The following is an 18708-nucleotide window of genomic DNA, read 5'->3' as shown; positions in this document are numbered from 1 at the left end:
CAATTTGTTATATTGAGCCAAATAAAAATATGACTACTTTCAAACTTCAATAACTATTGATTTGCGGGAAAAATGGATGCCATAATAATATTCGTGTTCAGCATGCAAAATACTACTTGAATAGAAGTATAATTTGAAACATGAAGATGAGACGGGTGCATGAGTAAAAAAAACGAACGTCTTTCGCCTGTCAGGATCAATGGCGATATTATTTATGTGTTCCTGTTACTTTCGGTTTTCACAACAAACGCAATCGAGTTTCTAAAAAAGTCTTTGTCACTAACAGGAAATGACGTTGTTTGTTACTAAAAGGTAGGCGGAAGCTGATTCACCTGTGAAAAACACAGCGAACTCACTCACAGCGTAGAAGTGAAAGACGACCAAGACCAAATCATTTTGTAAGTGAAGCTTATGATTAACTAGAGATCTAGTGAAATGGGCTCTGCAAAGCATGTTTCGAGTAGCCTTGCTCTAAATTGTTTGTAAATGTGTCTTGTTCGGTGGCCATAGTTTAGAGATCAATGTCTAGGAGGCTAAGCCAAGTTATTGTCAAGAGTGAAGGCCAAAGACGAAAGACTGTAGTCTTTCTGTAAGTAAAAGAAGGGCGATTGTTTACGCCTCTTTTACTGTCAATATTGAGGGCTACAATGTCACCAAGAAACATTTACTTGTGAAGGTAAATTTTTCGGCTCCTCTAAAAAGTGTCAAGGGTTGTGCAGAATCTATTTTGAACTGACATTTCCACTTTTACTGCAAACAGAATGGGCCTAGATTAGAGTTAGACCTTTTGTTTGCCTCTCTGGCCTGGTCAAGGTCTAGGCTACTCAATTTTCTTTAATAATTAAATAATCAACTGATGGATTCTACTTTTAGTTGGTACTAGATTCTAGATCTAGATCTAGATCTAGATCTATATTAAATTTGGTATACTTTATAATGGAGTTGTGACCATGTGAACTGTGATAAAAAACAAAAATGGGGCAAAGGGGGTGTGGTGGGGTGGTAATGGTAAGCATTTGTTTCATTACTATTAGTTGGACAGTTAATACTCAGGGCTGATACACCCCGCCCCCTCCCCCAACAATGGCCCACAGATGTAGTTTTTTAACTGTACTTTTTGTATGGTTTTTTTTCCATTCTAAATGAAAGAAATCAGACTAATTTAAACAGGGCATTGATATAATTATGATGGAGTATGGAGACTGTAGTGTAGTGAGGATCACCACGGCACAGAATTGACGAAAAGCCTGAATATCTACCTCAGCGCAACTACTTTCATGCCCTGCCTCCAGTATTCTTGACAGTGTATGCCTCTTGCATGAGATGAATCACCCACAACAGAAAGTGAAAAGACTGCACAAAGGACTTCGTTGAATTGACAGTTTGTCTACTGTAGGAGGAAGAATTAGAAGATAAAAACAGACAAGCTAAGTGTCAATGGTTGACTGTCCCAGGATTCAAAGGACAGGAAGCCATGAAGAGTTCTACAGCGTGTAGATTCGGGCACATTATTTTTAGCAGTGTCCATATTTGATTAGAATGAGCTAGGAAGGATAGCCCAGGACGAGATAAATGGAAGGAACTTGTATGTGGCCTGATACCCCGTCGCCCCTCTGTCTGGGCCGACTTAATTTTTGGTACTTTTCAACGTAAAGTTTTAGGTGTATCCTTGTATTTATGGTAATTATCATGCACCCAAAGCACACATTTCTGCTCTTGAGACTCGAAAAAGAACGGGCATTGTAACTTGTCTGATTATTTCATCAGTAAACTTGATGTCAATGCTAAGTTGCAAAATTTTTTGGACAAGTGTGAATGGAAAAAAAAATCGACATAAAAAAAAACGGCGCAACAAAAACTGTTGAACTTTTGGAACATGAACGACAGGACATAACATTGGTGCAGATACTCAGAAAAGATGGTATCTGCACATATAATAAAAAGCTGTAATTTTGTGACTCAATCCATCTTAATTCTAGCTTTCCAGTGACATTAAATCATCCCCAGGGGGCTCTCGTGGCCTAAAGGTTAAGGTATTGGCCTCTCATTCAAAGGTCCCGGGTTCGAATCCGGGTAGCGACCGAAAAATTTTCTTCTCTCTAAAATTGTCTCATTTCACCTCCTTTCCTGCTCTCTAGCAATATTCTGTCGTCTGCTTCCGTCTCCTCTTTCTGCCCCCACCCCCTCACCTCCTTTGCCCCCTCCTCTGGGCTTCTGACTCTTGCTGCAGCCTTTCTACTGCTACTCCTTGACTCCTTTTTACAGCTGTCTTTCTGCCACACCCCTGATCTTCTGGTAGTCCTGAAAGATCTACACCTAGCCTTCTCGGACAAGGGCGAAAAATCTCGGAGGGCCCGTGTGCAAGTTGAGTACGTTAAAGATCCCTTGGTGGTCTAAAATCAACAAGAGTAGGCTTCGGCCGCCCCCCGGGCAAAATTCAAAATTTCCTACGAACTAAAAGTATTAGGTGTGTCCCGCGCGCTCATATGACCTTATGCAGTTGCGAGCGCCGTAAAACACTAACCAAAAAAAAAAAAAAAAAAGAATCACCCCCCAGATTTTTTCAATTTTTATTTTTGTTTCAATGACCACTAGCAATAACTGACAATGTTCTAATTTCTTTACATTCATAAGTGTCCGCCCATATTTCCGACACAAAAACTAAGAATGAATGTGTTAGTTGTCATTATTTTTATTCCATACAAGAATTTAAGATTTCTCATGGTAAAAGACATTATATTCGTAGTCAGTTTAACACCAATTTTGGAGAGATCTGTCTTTCGTTTTTAAATAAACAATAATTTATTCATAAGTTTTTGACTAAAATAGGACAAATTGAGTACTCTACAAACACTTGTCTAGAATAAAACTAAGGAGCAGAAATTTTAAACCATTCTAACGATACGCAGAATAAATTTCAAGATATTGAGCTTTTAGTATATCAGTATAATCATAATGGTTTGCTGTGTGGGATGGGGAAGAAGTTAAATTGTTTCAAACATAGACAAAAATGCGAACTTCTTTACTGACACCGGCAAAGTCGCTTCAGGGTTAATTAACCCCGTGACCCCGAGCCGGGGAGCTCTGGCGGGCCGCTCAGTCACGCTAACTAAAAGTAACAGAATGGGGCGAAGTGGGCCGACATTGGACATTAATTTTGTGCGACATCAAATGGATTTTGGGTCGCCATAATCATGCTCGCTGGGTGCCCACCCTCAACCCTCTGTCAAAAGATGATGATAATGGTGAGGAGGAGGAGGAGGTAGGGGATTTATATGGCTTCAACCTAGGTCACATGTATATATGGGATTTAGCCTTGATCCTTCGTAGATATCAAGGTTTCGAATGGTTTTGGTTGGTTTCGGACAATTTTGGAAAAAAGAAACACTGGTTTGAAACTGGTTCTCACATTTCTGACAGCAAGGCTCCAACCATCTGCTACGCAAAAGGCAGGTGAAAGGGTGGTTGGGCTAGTTTTAGGATTATCACAGGCCTAAATGAACATACTGAAGGCAAGCTGGGAAGAAATTTGGTCCTGCCATCTTAGGTATAGCAAAAATTATTTTTAAGTAATATTGCATTGACAGCTGTTGCTTGTGTACCGGATAAATAGCACAGATTCTTTTCCACAAACACTATAACAGTAGGTACAACTTCTCAACAATCAGAGCTGAGCAATATCTTATGTACTGACCATCAAGTAAAAAATTTAGATCAAGCTTCCACCTTAAGACATCCCTTGGCTTTGCTGGTTCTCACAAAGTGCATTTCAACATCATCGATGTCCAGTGTTTCTTCAAAGTCACAAATTTCAAGTCCCATTAGAATACACACAATTTTGGGGGCAGATTCTTTGCACAACGATGTTGTTATAGGTTTCTGTCAGATATAGGGCCTCAACTGCAAAATATAAACAAACATGGCAGTATGGAATTGGTTGTGGGTATCAACTTTTGACCTGGTGTTCTGGATATTAAAAAAAACTGCAAATGCACCAGTGTTCTCAGTGAAACTAAGGAAGTATATTCTTAAGTTTGTAATTTCTGCCCTTTGATGATGTTTTAGAAAAATATTTATGTGGATGATATATAAGGCTGTAAAGTCATTGTGCATTTTTAATGCTAGTAATTCCATGTAAAAAAAACTTTGAGGCTTTTAACTAAGAGTCAGAGTGCACAAAACTATTACAGTCGGGTGCAGATAACATGTACACGGAAAACTGGAAATCACGGATAGTTCGTACAATTTGCCATTTCCAGACTAAAATCTCTTTTAAGTTTTCGTTATTGGTTAACCTGAATTATGAATATATATGTGGAACATTTGTCAATCCCCAACTTGTTTGAGTTATCTGTGCCTGTCAGTATTTGTTATAAACTAGGGTGAATATTTAACTCAACCGGATGCTGTTCTTTTTATTGAGATTTCTGCTGTTGGTATAGAATCAGTCTGGTGGGAAAGGACATTGTGTTTCATTGATTGTATGCTTGTCACAGGATGAAAAAAGACCACCCCAGATTACACAAAGTAGTCATGGGTTCCCTGATTTGTTTTCTGCTCTTGCCATTTTCTTTTTTTTTCAGGACTTTCATTATGATCAAGAAGAGTCATGACAAAATGCTCTTTCTCTACGATAAGTGTGTGGAAAGATCAGTTTCATGCCGTGTGCTTGCTTCTCTGCTTCTGTTCCATGAAATTTTATAATTTCTCTAGAGTTGATTCCCATCAGTTTTTCGAGCCCCACTGCCTCCCATTGGCATAGTTTTATATTATTAATAGAGCATCTATGTTTCCCTTTGAGCAGACTGTAGATATAATATATATATCACCCTTACACTTACAGACATGAAAGCAGACCCATACATTCTTAATGCTCTCAGGCACTGTAGAAATGGGATTGCACCCTCGACTGTATTTCTGTACGATTGACTGGGAAAGCTCTCAGAACCAGATAAAGATCTCTTTCTGAAAAGCAAAAAAAAATAATTTCCAAGCATTAATAGAGTAGGATCCAATGCTTTTTTATCTTACAAGCAGGTCTATAACTTATAAATGATACAGACTACTGGCAGTCATTGGACTTGTTTTTTTTCTGTGGGTGTTGTATTAATACTAAAGTAGCTTCTTAAGTTGAAAAAGAAAAAGAAACGGGTGTATTCTTCTGTTTGATGCTCCTATGGATTTTAGATTCAGATTCAGCGGAGGTCATCAATGTACTGTTACAAATTTCTTTGTCTCTCCTACTCTGTCTCTTTTTCTCTCCATTCTCTCTCTCAGCATGCGATTAGACAGATACGTCCATATGCACAGCATTTATTACTTGTTTTCTTTGAAAATGTTCCAGTTTTATAATCTGTAAATGGACTTCGAAACAGCAGTTGTTGATGGAGGCTGTGTACATTGGTCAAATTGTTATATTGTTTTAAGATGTTGTAATTAATTTTTTTGCCTATTGAGGATAATATTTTCTGGACTATGTAAGAAATATTTGTTGTGCTTCTTCTGATTTATCTTGGTAGCAATCTGGAAAACGATTTCTGTCAAACCATACCATTTGTTGTACCCAAGACCCTCTGGTTTCACCCTCAATATAGTTGCTTCTTATTTATACCATACTTCCCCTTTTTACTTGATATCATATTTAAAAAATCCCACCTATAGCTTTTTAATTTCAATTTATTTTTCTTTCAGCAGCTGTTTGACTTCTTTTTGAAGAATTTTTTATCTTCGTTCCTTCCTCAGTCCTGATTCTTTTTGATATTTTAGCTGATGAATTATTGTTTTTTAGTTCAGTTATTAAGTATTAAAATATTATTTTGCAATTTACTTGATTAATTTCTTTATGTAGTTAGTTAAAAAAACTATTACAAGTACCATGTTGTTTGTGTCCTTTATAATATTACATTATGGGATGAAAGAACTCAAAACTACTAGAATTACTTTCAAAACTGCAGTGCCTAAGTCACTTATATGTAAGTCCCATTCTTTAATACTTACCTGCTTTATCTAATGCTCACGACTATGTCGTATAAAGAGGAGCTGGATAGATCATTATGTGAAGATTGCAACACCATGATGATGGAAATGGAATACAATTGTAGTTGCTTGTAGCCCTCAAAACGACAGTCAAATGTGTTCTTTCCTCTGGGTGTATGTTTGGGAAGGGGGGGGGGATGTGCTTTACAGTTTTCAAGTTGGTTTCTTTTTTACTGTAACATTCCTCAAAAATGCTGTTTCCATGTTTCCATAATCCTAGTTAGAGTTAGTTTTCATCCCATTCTGAAATACAATGGATTCTGCCAAATAACTCTTGGCATAAGTACCCTGTCCATCTAAGAGCCTGCTTTGTCTATGTAATGGAATTTATTCTGTATAATTTGTATGCTTGACAATCCGTTTTGAACTTTAAATCTTCTTTTGTACCTGATTTGAGCTACAGGCCTTACACTTTTGAGTACTACTTTACCTTTGCAACTGATAATGCAGTATCATTTTTAATGAAAGAAAAGAAAACATGTGGAAAGAGGGGTTGAGAAGAAGGGAAGAGGTTGGTGTGGATGAGAGTGGACGATGAGTTTTTTACACAGTATCCTCAGTAGTTCTCAACACCAGTCTCTTCAACAGGTGGAACACTCCTGTAAATATGATTAAAAAGTCATTAGCAGCTCCAACCACAACTCCTCAGACTACACAGATATTTTTAGGCCTATTCTTGGGCTCTGCTGATCGGGTCAATCTTCAAGTTGTTTTTGATTGGTTCAATTTCGTGTTCTTCCCTCACATGTTGAAAGCATTGTGTATCTCTAAAGCTGGCTCTTTCACTGGTCATTCTTCTACTTCAAGTGTTGCAACTATTTTTATTCTATAGTTTCAGAATGCTGTTAAATCAAAGTGACAATGCATCTTTGTTATAGCGGCAGTATCTCCAGTTTAGTTGTATTTCTTCATAGAATGAATGAAAGATAATAAGGGCGGTTGGAGCGGAGTTGTGCGCTTTTAATTCTACCTTAGAACTAGGTCTGTCTAAGAACCCATTTCTTTTTGGTCTCCCAATCATTTGGTTAGCTGAGGCCACGGTAGCCCGATTCAGCTGTTTTCAGCTTTTACAGTTTTAGAGCTTTGAGCATTAATTCTGTCTCCTGGCTTTGTACTCAGTGACAAATTGACTCAATGCATGCATGACCTGGATGGATGTGTGCAGTGTTTGATGACAAGAGAGTTTGGATATTTTCTTGTTGCTGTTGCTGTAGCATACTGGCAGATCAAACTCAGAAATGACTTCCTCTTTCTATTGTATTACATAGTAGCACCAAAGTTCTCAGTGTTTTAAATAAAAATAAATGGATTGCTGAAATGATAATAGTTCAGTAGTAATAATTTCAGATTCAAAACTTTGTGTCAAATTGTGTTAAATTTTAATAATTATAGAATTTTTAGTGTTTGGAATTACAACCTCTGTGTCTGTTACATAATCTACACAATAACTGCATTTCATAAGTGAAATTTTAAGTTGTCTTTTATGGAAGAAAAGACAGTTGTTGAACTCCTTTTCTTTCCTTTTTTCTTAGGTATTCTCTGCAAAGCCCACTCATCTTATACTTTTGTAAACCATGGAGATGAAGTCAGTTAAGGTGTCGGCCTACCTTTGCGGGTTGATGCTTGCACTGTTTGTTGCCCAAGCTCTCGGAGCAGGATCCTCAACTTCTGCAAGCAGCACTCTGTCCTCAACACCAGCCCCTTCCACAGAGATGAGCACGACTAAAAAGTCATCAGCAGCTCCAGCCACAACTGCTACGACTACTCCAAGTGCGACCACTCTATCGCCAAAGGATCGTGAGTTCCGCAACTTTTTGTCTATGTATTGGTTTTCAGACTTGTTTAATGGTTGCTGTTTTTGAAAAGACCTCTGACTTGTCTGTGTTCAACGAAAACTTTTTCTCTTATATTCCCCTTATAGATGTCATTAGTAGTTGGTTTGAATAGTGCTACATTAAAAAAAAAAAGTTTTTTTTACTGGTGTAACAATTTTTACTCAGCAACCATATGTTGTTTTCGTTTGCATCAGGCTTTTTAGGCTTGAGCTGCCAAATGGCTCATGGTATACACAGCATGTCCATCCTACCTCAGGACTTGATGTCATATTTGCAGAGCAGGTAAAATGAGTCGCTTAATGGGGACGGGGAGCTCTCTGGGTCTACGAGGTGCAATATTTGCGTCTCAGTCAAAAGATAAGAGTCGAAACCTGCTAGTGACAAAAAAATGTTCTTTTCTTAAATTGTCTACTTTGTTCTTCTCTCCTGTTTTCTAGTCACTGTTCTTTCATCTACTTTTCTATCCACTCTCTTCCCCTCACGTGATCCTGACTTTTTTTGCTTTTCCTGCCTCTTTCTTACTGCTGTCTTTCAGCCACACCCCTGATCTTATGGTAGGTTAGTTTGGACACCTAGCTTTCTCGGATAAGGGCAAAATATCTTGGAGATTCAGTGTGCAAATTGCACTTGTTATAGATCACTTGGTGATCCTAAAATAGGGGAAGAGGTTGGGGATGCTTACAGGTGTGGGCAGTGAAAGGTGGATGGTTTTGTTGGGATTACTCCTAGAAAAAATACATAAGCCCACTGGCCACCCTACCACTATATGCCAAAGCCCAGGAAGTTGTCTCACTAACAAGGCAATCCCCAATGTCCGGATCGGATTCGGGAACAACTTTATTTTACTCGTGTTCTGGAAGCGAGTGTTTATGCTTTATTGTTCAGTGTTGAGTGCAACAAACAATAACATTTTTTTTTTTACCTTAATAATGTGTTAGATTGGTCACTCACTCAGCATATCACATTCTTCCTTTCATCTCATTGAAGTGAGTAGTGGACCTCATTACATATACTTTGACTTCAGTCTCTAGAGACCAGTCAGTTTCTCTGAAAATCATTTTGAGGGGGAACAGATTGCTTTTGTTTTAAAATGATAACTACTGTGTCACATGCATGACTTCAGTATTTGTCCACAAGTCTCCCATCGCCATTCCACTCCTTCCACAGTGTGTATAAAACTGCTTATTTTTTCTTTGTAATTTTTTATGATAATAGTTGTTTTCTGTTTCTTTTGCTGGTATTGTCATGTTGTTTACATCAGCAGTTTGTTTTATTTTTTTCAGAATGTAAACAGTACAATGGATCTTGTGACAAATGTGTTAGTGATGCAAAGGTAAGAAACAGAGAGGGGTATCTCTCATGTACTTGGTTATGATTTATCTTATTCAAAATTGGAAACATTTTGGTTCCCAGCTTTTCTTAATATATTGCTTGTTATCAATAGTCACTTTTGGATTTATACATTTAAATTTGATATTCATCCGTTGTCCGGAAAATAAATACCACCCCCCACCAGGGCAGTCCTACTGACTGAGTTGTCTTTAGGCCATTTCCAAAGGGGGGATATTAACATGTTCTTTTGCACAGTAGAATTGTAAATGGGCTGATTTATCAATATCATGCTCATACTGTGCCGGAACAACATAGGGGGAACTGCTGCTTTTTCTTTCCTCATCCTTACTATCATCATTTTTCCTCTACTTCTTTTGTATGTTTGTGACTCTCTTGTGAAGTGCTATTTCCGGGGTGCCTTGATAGTCAAATCAGACTTTTTACTGTTGTGGCTAGAGAGGTAAACAGTGTAAGCCTGATTCCCCATTTGGACTTTTCTGTTGACATCCACCCCTTTGCGCTCATATGACCTTATGCAGTTGTGAGCGCCATAAAACCTTATTAAAACCAAACAAAGTAATTACAAACGATAGGATTGTCTGGTTGAAAAGTTGAATGACTGTCATGGATGGTAATGGAATTGTATTGGTTGGACCTATTTCTTCTCTCTCTTCTGTACTTTCTATTTTGCTTTTTCTTAGCATTAGACAAACAGTGTTGTGTCAATGTGCTCCTCTTTGCTTATATACTGATGAGTCAAACTAAGAAGGGAGTCCTTAAATCTTAAAAGTCGGCACATTTGGTTCGGTGCTGTTTTTGTTTTTGTCTTATTTTACTTGTTTATCGTAAATATTTGCTTGCCTGTAGTGCAACTGTGTCCTCATATTTGTCAAATCTTTATTCTATTTTGAACATTTTCGTGAGCAATGCATGCTTATAGCTTGATAACTATCTTTGTTTATACTGAAAATGCCAACGTGTACTATTTGAAACCAAACTTGCTGCGATGAAGCAGGGAATAGGCTTACAACTTCTAAGAGTCAACTTCTAAGAGTCAACTTTTATTTCAGTGTATGTACTGCTACACTGACGACAGCTGTCAGTTGTACCCGGCCGGCGATGTTCTGCCTCCTTCGACCATGTGTGCTTTAGACGAGGCGAGATGGGGAGTGTGTTGGTGTAAGTTATGTTCATGTTGGCACTGTTTCAGTCTTTGTTGTCTTTCTGTTTATATTATTTAGCTGCTGTGGTTATTTTTCAAATCGTGACAATGAAATTCTCGAATGCTTAATTAGAGGGTAAATGAGCGAATTAACTTCTTCAGAAAAAGATAAGGTTGAGGATATTGAGTCTTTAAAAAATGTTCTCGTTATTTTTCTCTCTAATGTTCTCATCTTTTTCTTGAGTTATATATAGTGTTGTATTATCTGTCCTTTCACCTAACAGTTTCATAATTTCTTCTCTCTCTTTTGTACTTTCTATTTTGCTTTTTCTTAACACTTCATAAACAGTGTTGGGTCAATGTGTGTAAAACAGTTTGAAACAATTTATTTATCTTACAACACCAAAAATATTCTGCTTCCATTGGTGTGATCTTTCATTGAAAGAGGTCAGTAGTTCTCTGTTAGTGTCTAGTACACAGCAGGAACAGTGCATTATGATTAATTTTAGAGTGTGAAAATGAGTTACTGTATGATTTACACAGAATGTTTGACAAATTACTTGAAAGATAAGTGGATGAAAAATGATGGGAATGTGAAAAGTGGGACCTTTTAGACTCCCTGATGCTTAACTGTGCTCATAGACATATTTACTTTGAGGCACTAAGCTAAGAACATTTCTAGTTACATAAAGATTTTTTCAAATGGTATCTTATTTCCACACTTCCTTTATCTTTTCGTAGTAAATGTTAATAATGTCAATTATTCTTATCATATGAGTGAAATGGGGATAAGTTAGAAGGTACTTCATGCTTTTCTTGATGCCAAGAATAAATTCTTAGAATTACGCTACAGGATTAAGTGGGCTAAACTTAATTCGTACTCTTGAAGCTTGTTCATTCTTAATGCCTGTGTTGGAAATTATTTTTGTTTTTCTTTTTCAGTGAATTTTGAGGCCTTGATCATTTCTGTGAGTGTGATTGGAGGTGTAATCATTCTCACCATCGTCGTGTGTTGTATCTACTGCTGCTGCTGCCGTGGAAAGAACAAGAAGAAGTAAGTATCCGACTCGTCGTCTGTTTGGCGGTCTCAAGACACCAGTAAAATTATTATTGTCTATTTAATTTATTAGATTTACTGAATTTTCCCAGCTCAGTGACACAGCTTTCAAAAAGTCAGTCTACTTTTTTGTTAAAATAATGGTTAAAGCAAGCTGTTAATTCATATTTGCACAATTGATAATTTGTTTGCTTCCTATCATATGGTTGTGTAAATTGTTCTTACTCGTGAAATGATTTGAGCTGCTATGGTTACCATTAGTTAAACATAACATTTTAACATTTCAACAATGGATTAGATAGGGAAATCTTCATTTCTTCCTCTTTTAATAATATATCTTTGCAGCATTGTGATTTACTTGGTCTTTTATTTTCATTCATTTTTAGGTTTGAAAGAGAAGATGCCAGATATGAACAGCAGAAAATGGAGAGAAAGACAAAGCAAGATGAACGAAGAAGTGAGAGGAAGAGCCGACTTGATGAGATCAGGAGGAAGTATGGTGAGATATTCATTTTAGATTTCCTTGTATTTATGTAGACAATGCATCTTTTGATAAAAGCCCCTATTTCTATAGTAAAACATGCATTATGACTTTTTGATGCCAGTTTAGTTGAAAGTCTACTGCACTATGACAGTCTTCTGTAAGTCCTGGCTGATTGACCACGGTCTACTGGGATCTAGGCGTCAGGCATAGCCTAAGTCCTTCCTGAGTAGCTATGAGCACAACTGCAGTGTGTTGCTGTGAGGGTTGCTTCATTTTCAGGTGTCGATAAGATCAAACAGTTTGGCGGTGATAAAGATTATGATTGACTCTGTGACCAGACGGCACTATTTTCAAGAAATAATGGAGGGGTGGAACCAGCTGCAATAATCTTGTCTTGTCATTTTCCTACCTTTCTTTACTTTGTCCTGTTTACTTTTTTGATGCGTGTTGCAGTTTGCTGCCATATTTGATCGCTCACTCCAATAAGACTATCACTGATTTCTTTCAAATGCTTTCTTCACACAGGTCTGGTGAAGGATGAAGCCCCATACCAACGGTTTGATGCCTAAATCTGCCACTGAGTCACCATGTGTTTGAAGAACTGGTGCATGGTGGAATATTGCAACAGTCCAGTCGGTAGCAGTGTGTCAAGCAGAGGAAAATCATCTTTGAAATGGAGATATTATGGATGTGCTCCACTCTGGAAGGGGGTGGGGGGATTCAGGGAGGGAAGGGGGTGGGTTGGGAGAAACAGTTCAAGTATGTTGAAACTAGAATTCTGTGCAAATATGGAACTAGATTTTTCAAGTTCCATGGTCTATATTTGTAACATCTTAATGAGCAGGGAATGAAGGGAATTCAAGGAATAAGCTACATCTTAAAGAGTCAAGATTTTCTCAAGGTTATTTTTGATGAATATGAAATCATAATTTTATCTGATGTTATTGTGTGACATACCGAGAGTACAATTTATTATTGCAAATAAACTGATTTTTTTTCGTGTTGTTTTTCGTTTTGTTTTAGTGTTAACTTTTGTGTAGTTGGAATCCTTTGAATTTCTGATACTGTGCTGGATATTAGTTTGAAGAAAAGAAATCAAAAATATGTGTACATGTTATGTTCTACATCTATTTGTAAGTTTTTGTACATTTTGACTGTTGATATTTCAGTTGCTCTATTCTGAGTCTGTATTTTTGCTTTATTTACTAATGTTCAATTTCTGCTGTTTAATTCCTACATTATCAAAGCTTTTCAAGTTTCTATGATGGAGTAAGGTCATCTTAGGCAAAGTCAGGCCTCATTTGTGTTGGTTTTTCTGAAGAGATGAAAAACTAGTAATTTTTGTAAGCATTTGAAAGTGAAGCAAACAAGATTTGTTCATAGAGATTTTTGTGACTTTCCTCCTTTCGTAATGTATAAGGTTGAGAATGACAGTTGCTTAGTAAATCTAGAGATGAGAGCTCCAACGTATTTTGATTACCATTGTGGAAAATCTGGAATGGTAGCCTCTTTAATGAGTGAAAACCTTGGAATGATTGGGTTTTAAAAAATTAAGTTGAGGAGCATAATTTTTAACTTAATCCTGAGTTTGGTACCTTAATGATATGCTGATCCTGAGGCTACTGCTTTGAATAATGAGGAATTTCGTTTAGGAACTTCAAACTCAAAACGTTTCAATTATTTGACTTTAGACTTTAATTAGACTTGTGAATATTAAATGGAAATTAAATGTTTTTTTGTAGAATGTGTTTTATAGCAAGGAAGGAAATTGTCAGGACGACATTCTGCACTTTGTTTCCATTGTAATCATATGCATCTTGAATGATTGGAAATTGATAATCAACTCCCCCTCTCCCCACACCTCCTTTCAAAAACAGTCAAATTTTCTATTTTCTCAGACCCATCTCTTCTCCTACATCTTTTTAGGTGAATCTTGGTATTAGTCTTTGAAGCAGAATAAAATTCAAAAACTTCCTGAACCAAACTTTCCAGACTCGTGTCTAGATCTTTTTCATCAGAATAGTCTGCCTCACTCTTGGAATCCAGCTCCGTTTGGTGAAGAATTTCCTCTGTCATACACTTTCCTAATGGTTTTCCACTCTAAAGACTGAAAACTGCTAACAGGAGAACTCACTCCAGCTATGCTTAGTTGCATTTCCTTTTTAAAAATAAATTTAGATAAAGCTTGGGGGTTTACATTATTTATGGAATATCAGTAACTGAGTAACTAGTCTCCTTGAAAAAACTTGACCAGTAATCAGATGAGTGTACTCTTAAGTCTGGAGAAAAAGAGTTAAAGTAATTTACAATCACAGTGCCACACATTTAAGGTATCTTTGCAGTCTGTTGTCTGACTTTTTCTTCTTCATAGTTGAATTAATTGCCACACATTTTTTATTATTCATTTCTTACTGTTTTAGTTGTTTTTGGGTTTTGAAAAGACATCACTTTTTTTATACGAGTCATAATTTACATATTGAATTGGAATAGCATGCTTTGCTCAGTATGCATATTCCTGTTATTGCGAAGTTTTCAGTTTTGAGTCTCACTGAGTACTTGCAGCTTGTTAGAGTGGACTAACTTTGTTTCTTTTTCTTTGCTGCTGAAAGAACAAAAACAATAAAAAGATTTCAGTTGGCCAAAGACAAAAGGTGCCTTACTAAACATTTCCCACTCAGCATACACTTATTGTCAGCTCTTTGTGGTTCCTACTTCTTTATGCTTGGAGATGTACGCAGAAAATATATTTACCATAATCATTCCACTCTCTTTTAGTGTGTACTGTTGTGACAAATCTTTATTTGGAGTGTGTGTCCAGACGTCTTATAAATGGCCATTGTTTTTGTACACCACATGTCTGTTTTTATGAAAGTTGAGTAAAGAATAAGTATTATGCATTTGACAGTATCTTCTGATTTTGACTGAGGCATAAGCTGCTGTTATTTGCTGGCAAATTGAATAGTATTATACAAAATTCATGATTGTGATGAGTTTTAATGGGTTTTCCTTCATGGTGTTACTTGTAGCCTCAACCTGTACAAGTGAACCTGTCCAAGACGGCCACTCAGTGTTGAGGAGAAAAGTGGTTATCTTGGACAGCACTGTGATTGTCTTGGGCAGTGTCATTATATTTGTTAAAAATTTTGTGAAAGAGGGGGGGGGGTTGTCTTGGACAGGTGGTATTCAGAATAGATTTGCCTGTAGCTTGCTTTCGATAGTTTCCCTAAGTTTTTACTTTTATGCAACTGTTGCTCTAAGTTTTGCAGGTGGACACGAAGTTACTCTTTTACTGCAGCAAAAGCAACTTGAAATTGTTTCCTATGTCTTTTTTTGTTCTTACTATTGCTGCTCTGGGTGCTTTCGACTTCTTTCTCTCAGTACCATGTGTGATTTCAGCAGTACCCAGTTGTGTATAATAAGATTAATTTTCATGGGTCTGAATCCACATAAGATGCAATATTGAAGCTTGACTCAGTACATATTGCAAGAGAAATGTATAGTGTACCATCATGAAAGGTAAAAAAAAATGTGAGGCAGTGTGGTGAAATCAGGCGCTCGTCAAAAAAATCAAAGTGAAGAAACAGGCATTTTTTCGCAGGTTTTTACATTTTTAAAAATCGAATTTCGTTATTTGTCTCAACACTTTTCGTGCCCATTAAAGAACAATTCTGTGTGGATTTTACTGAAAAACGTTGATTGAAGGCATAAAAAATGCAAATTTTTAGTTTCCACTGACTCTCAAGCTAAGAAGGAATTAATTCATCTTTGGCTGCCATTTTCTCACTAACTTTACCTCTGAAACCAGGTAACCCCTCCCCCCCCCCCCCACCTACTTCATTCTAAAATATCTCGACTTGTGTTTTGAAATAAATGGATATTTTTTTAAGCTAAAAAAAAAGAGACAAATGAACAAGCTTTGAGATTATACCAATGACTCTACTTGCCCCAAAATTGACGAGAGCCTGATTCCATCGCGTTGGAACACAAATGAATACTGCTTGTCTCTGGGGTCTGAGAAAGACTTCATGTGTGTTGGTTTGTGTGTTAGCTTTAATGTATCTGAATATTGATAAACAGTTTACTTTTTCAGTGTGTTTGATGTGCTTGAAAGATAGAAAGTAAAAAGAAGTTAATCAAAAGATCTGGTAGAACTGGATTAATTGCACCAAAGTGGACATGAGGGCTCAGTAGAGATCTTGTAGCAAGCTTTATGAACATTAAATGAGTGGAGATGAACATACTTTAAACTTAAGAGATATCAAGTTTTCCAATAGGTTTCTCTTTCCCTTCTCCTTTGTTCTTGATAGAAAGTGGGGTAAGTGTAGAAACATGGTGCAAAAGAATAATGCCACTTAAAGGGAAAACCTCAATAAAGGTGGTACCAGCAGTCCTATTCATATTTTATACGTGGAATGGGCACGTTATCTCAAAGTACTATCACTTCTTCTGCATACAAAATTTATTAACTGACATTTTCCTCTAAGTACAGTCTTAAGCATGGATGTTAAGTCATACTAATGTTCTTTGTTTTTTTATTTAGCTTTTTAATGTAGGCCTACTTTATTAATGGGTTTTGTGTACGTATGGGGAACAAATGTGATGATTCATGATGCCAAAATACTGAAGCATACTTTGATAGTTCATATTTTGAATCATGAATGTGAATGCTTTGTGGAAAATTATATTTACCTTTTCATGAACATAAATGTAAAAGATGTGACACAAATTGAGAAAGAGGTAACAATTGATGTCAGGACTGTTTTGACTAATTTTTTAATTGTTGTTGTCATTATTTGTATGTTGTCTTTTTAGTGGTGCCGTTGTTATTGTGCTTCATCTGTTTTCATTGTAATGTGTTTGTCAGGTTCTTGTTACAGCATATTTTGTTGCGTCTTGTTGTCTTCTCCCAAGCATAAGAAATGATTATATATGTCACACTGAGATCAGAATATATTATACTCAAGAAATACTGGATTGCCTTTTTTTTATATTTGTCATATACTTTTTTTCCATTTTAGCAATGATACTATTATTTCATCTGTAATTTTAATACTTCCATATATCTATTAAAGTCTCCACACAATATTGCTGTTTCTTGCATTGGTACAGAGACCCCTTTTGATTTATTTTTAAAACAGATGACTGATGTATCGAAATTGTGTTTGATTGCCATAATTTTTTTTTCTGGCATGGTTAATCTTCCAAGTCCCTCAGCAGGGTTTTACTCCTGAGGCATGTATGGGTCATTTCCTAAAATGAGATGAATTAGCTACTATTCTAAGTGATAAGCTATTATAATTGTTTGTTTACTCTCTAGTGGATGGATCTCGGGGTTGCTTTCTCTCTTGCTTTCTCTCTTTGCCATATTTTTCCATCAGTCCGCCAGTGAAATGTCTCTGTCAGTTTCTTTCTGTCATCAGGGTAGTTGCCTGCCTTTTTCTGTCATTTCTGTTTTTCCTTTCTTTGTGTATATATATATGTCTGTAAATCTTATCCTGTTTTTCAGTCTACACTATAGGACATCTGTATGTTCTTTTCTTTTTGTTTTAAAAAGATATGTATTTGTAAGTGTAACTGCTGATCTTTTATTTGCTTACCCCTATTCTCGAGTTTCATCATTGTATCTCTGCAGGAAAAGATGATGAAGTCTGATTTTGGATACGATCATACTTATTTGCGACCTGCCATCAGAACAGGGAGGCATGGATATGATTGGCAAATATTTTTATCGCTGTAAAAGTACAAAGATTCGAAGGGTAACATTCCATTTGCTTGTTGTGTTTTGAATGCATAACAAAAGCTTGCTGTCTCGTTTGAATTACTGTTCATGACCCAGAAATAAAGTCTGATTGTTTTGTGCTTTCCGGCTAAAGTATCTGTCAGTGGCCTTGTAAATAATCTGAGATGTTTCAAATTTAAAGATTGTCACTATTTAGGAAAGTGTTGCAGAAGGTGTTTTCTTTCATATCCAAATTTATTTTAAACATTAATCTTAAAGTTAAGTTTGTTTGGAACTTATCTCACCTGTGTCCAAACCAAGAGTTACACAATATCTTTTAAGATTTTGATAAGTTCTTCGATTACCTTCTTGAGGTTGTGCAAGCTCAAATATTATAGTGAAATTTGCAGATAAGAAGTTTTTTTTTCAGTGCTATAGAAAGGATGATGCATATACACAATGCAGGCTATCAGACTATTTCATATGCAAGTTCAGTTTTTTGTATCTAATTTTTCTCATTGTATTTTCCAGTTTGTCAGTTTTGTTGGACCAGTGATGTCCATGTCTTAGTAGTGATGTCCAGGGTTTGAATCCCATTCTTACACTGGGACTTGAGGATGAGAGTTTTTAAAGATTCTTCCTAATTGCTCAAATGGAATCTTGCTGGTAAAGGTATGGGATACAGCATCACTATGGTAAAAGGGGCATATGGCTCAACAAAATTGTGTTTTGCGTTTCACATTTGAGCTCTGCCTAATCACTGCTCCTGTCATTTTGCACCACCTTTAAATACTTCTTTATAACTCATGATGTTGATGCTGTAAATCATGAATGCTTATAGTCTTTTGAAGTGTATTCTTTTGTCTTCCCGTTAATTTTTTTTTCGTTTGTTTTATCATTCTTATTACTATTAGTCTAAATATCCTTCAGTTGATGAAGAGTTTTTATTCAATGAATTATAATGTCTTTAAAGCTTGTTGCACCGAAGTAGCGGATTGTAAAAAAAAAAAAAAGGATAAGTTCTGTTTTTATAGGCTTTTTCATAATAAAACAACGCGCTCAGATTTCCAAAATATTGAGAAT

General features: G+C 36.4%; 1 protein-coding gene across 1 annotated transcript; it reads left to right on the top strand.

Moving 5' to 3' along the window:
* The first annotated feature begins 292 nt into the window (after positions 1–292).
* On the top strand, positions 293–15417 carry LOC101851457 (pituitary tumor-transforming gene 1 protein-interacting protein). The gene is made up of 7 exons (XM_005089419.3): positions 293–398; positions 7569–7833; positions 9155–9204; positions 10274–10382; positions 11308–11419; positions 11809–11921; positions 12432–15417. Exons 2-7 carry the CDS (start codon positions 7611–7613, stop codon positions 12473–12475), a joined length of 651 nt encoding a protein of 216 aa, XP_005089476.1. The 5' UTR covers positions 293–398; positions 7569–7610; the 3' UTR covers positions 12476–15417.
* The last annotated feature ends 3291 nt before the right edge of the window (positions 15418–18708 follow it).

This window comes from Aplysia californica, unplaced genomic scaffold (assembly GCF_000002075.1).
Source record: "Aplysia californica isolate F4 #8 unplaced genomic scaffold, AplCal3.0 scaffold00006, whole genome shotgun sequence".
Taxonomy (NCBI): Eukaryota; Metazoa; Mollusca; class Gastropoda; order Aplysiida; family Aplysiidae; genus Aplysia; species Aplysia californica.
The sequence above is the reverse complement of the archived record's forward strand: the minus strand, read 5'-3'. Positions and strand labels throughout refer to the sequence as shown.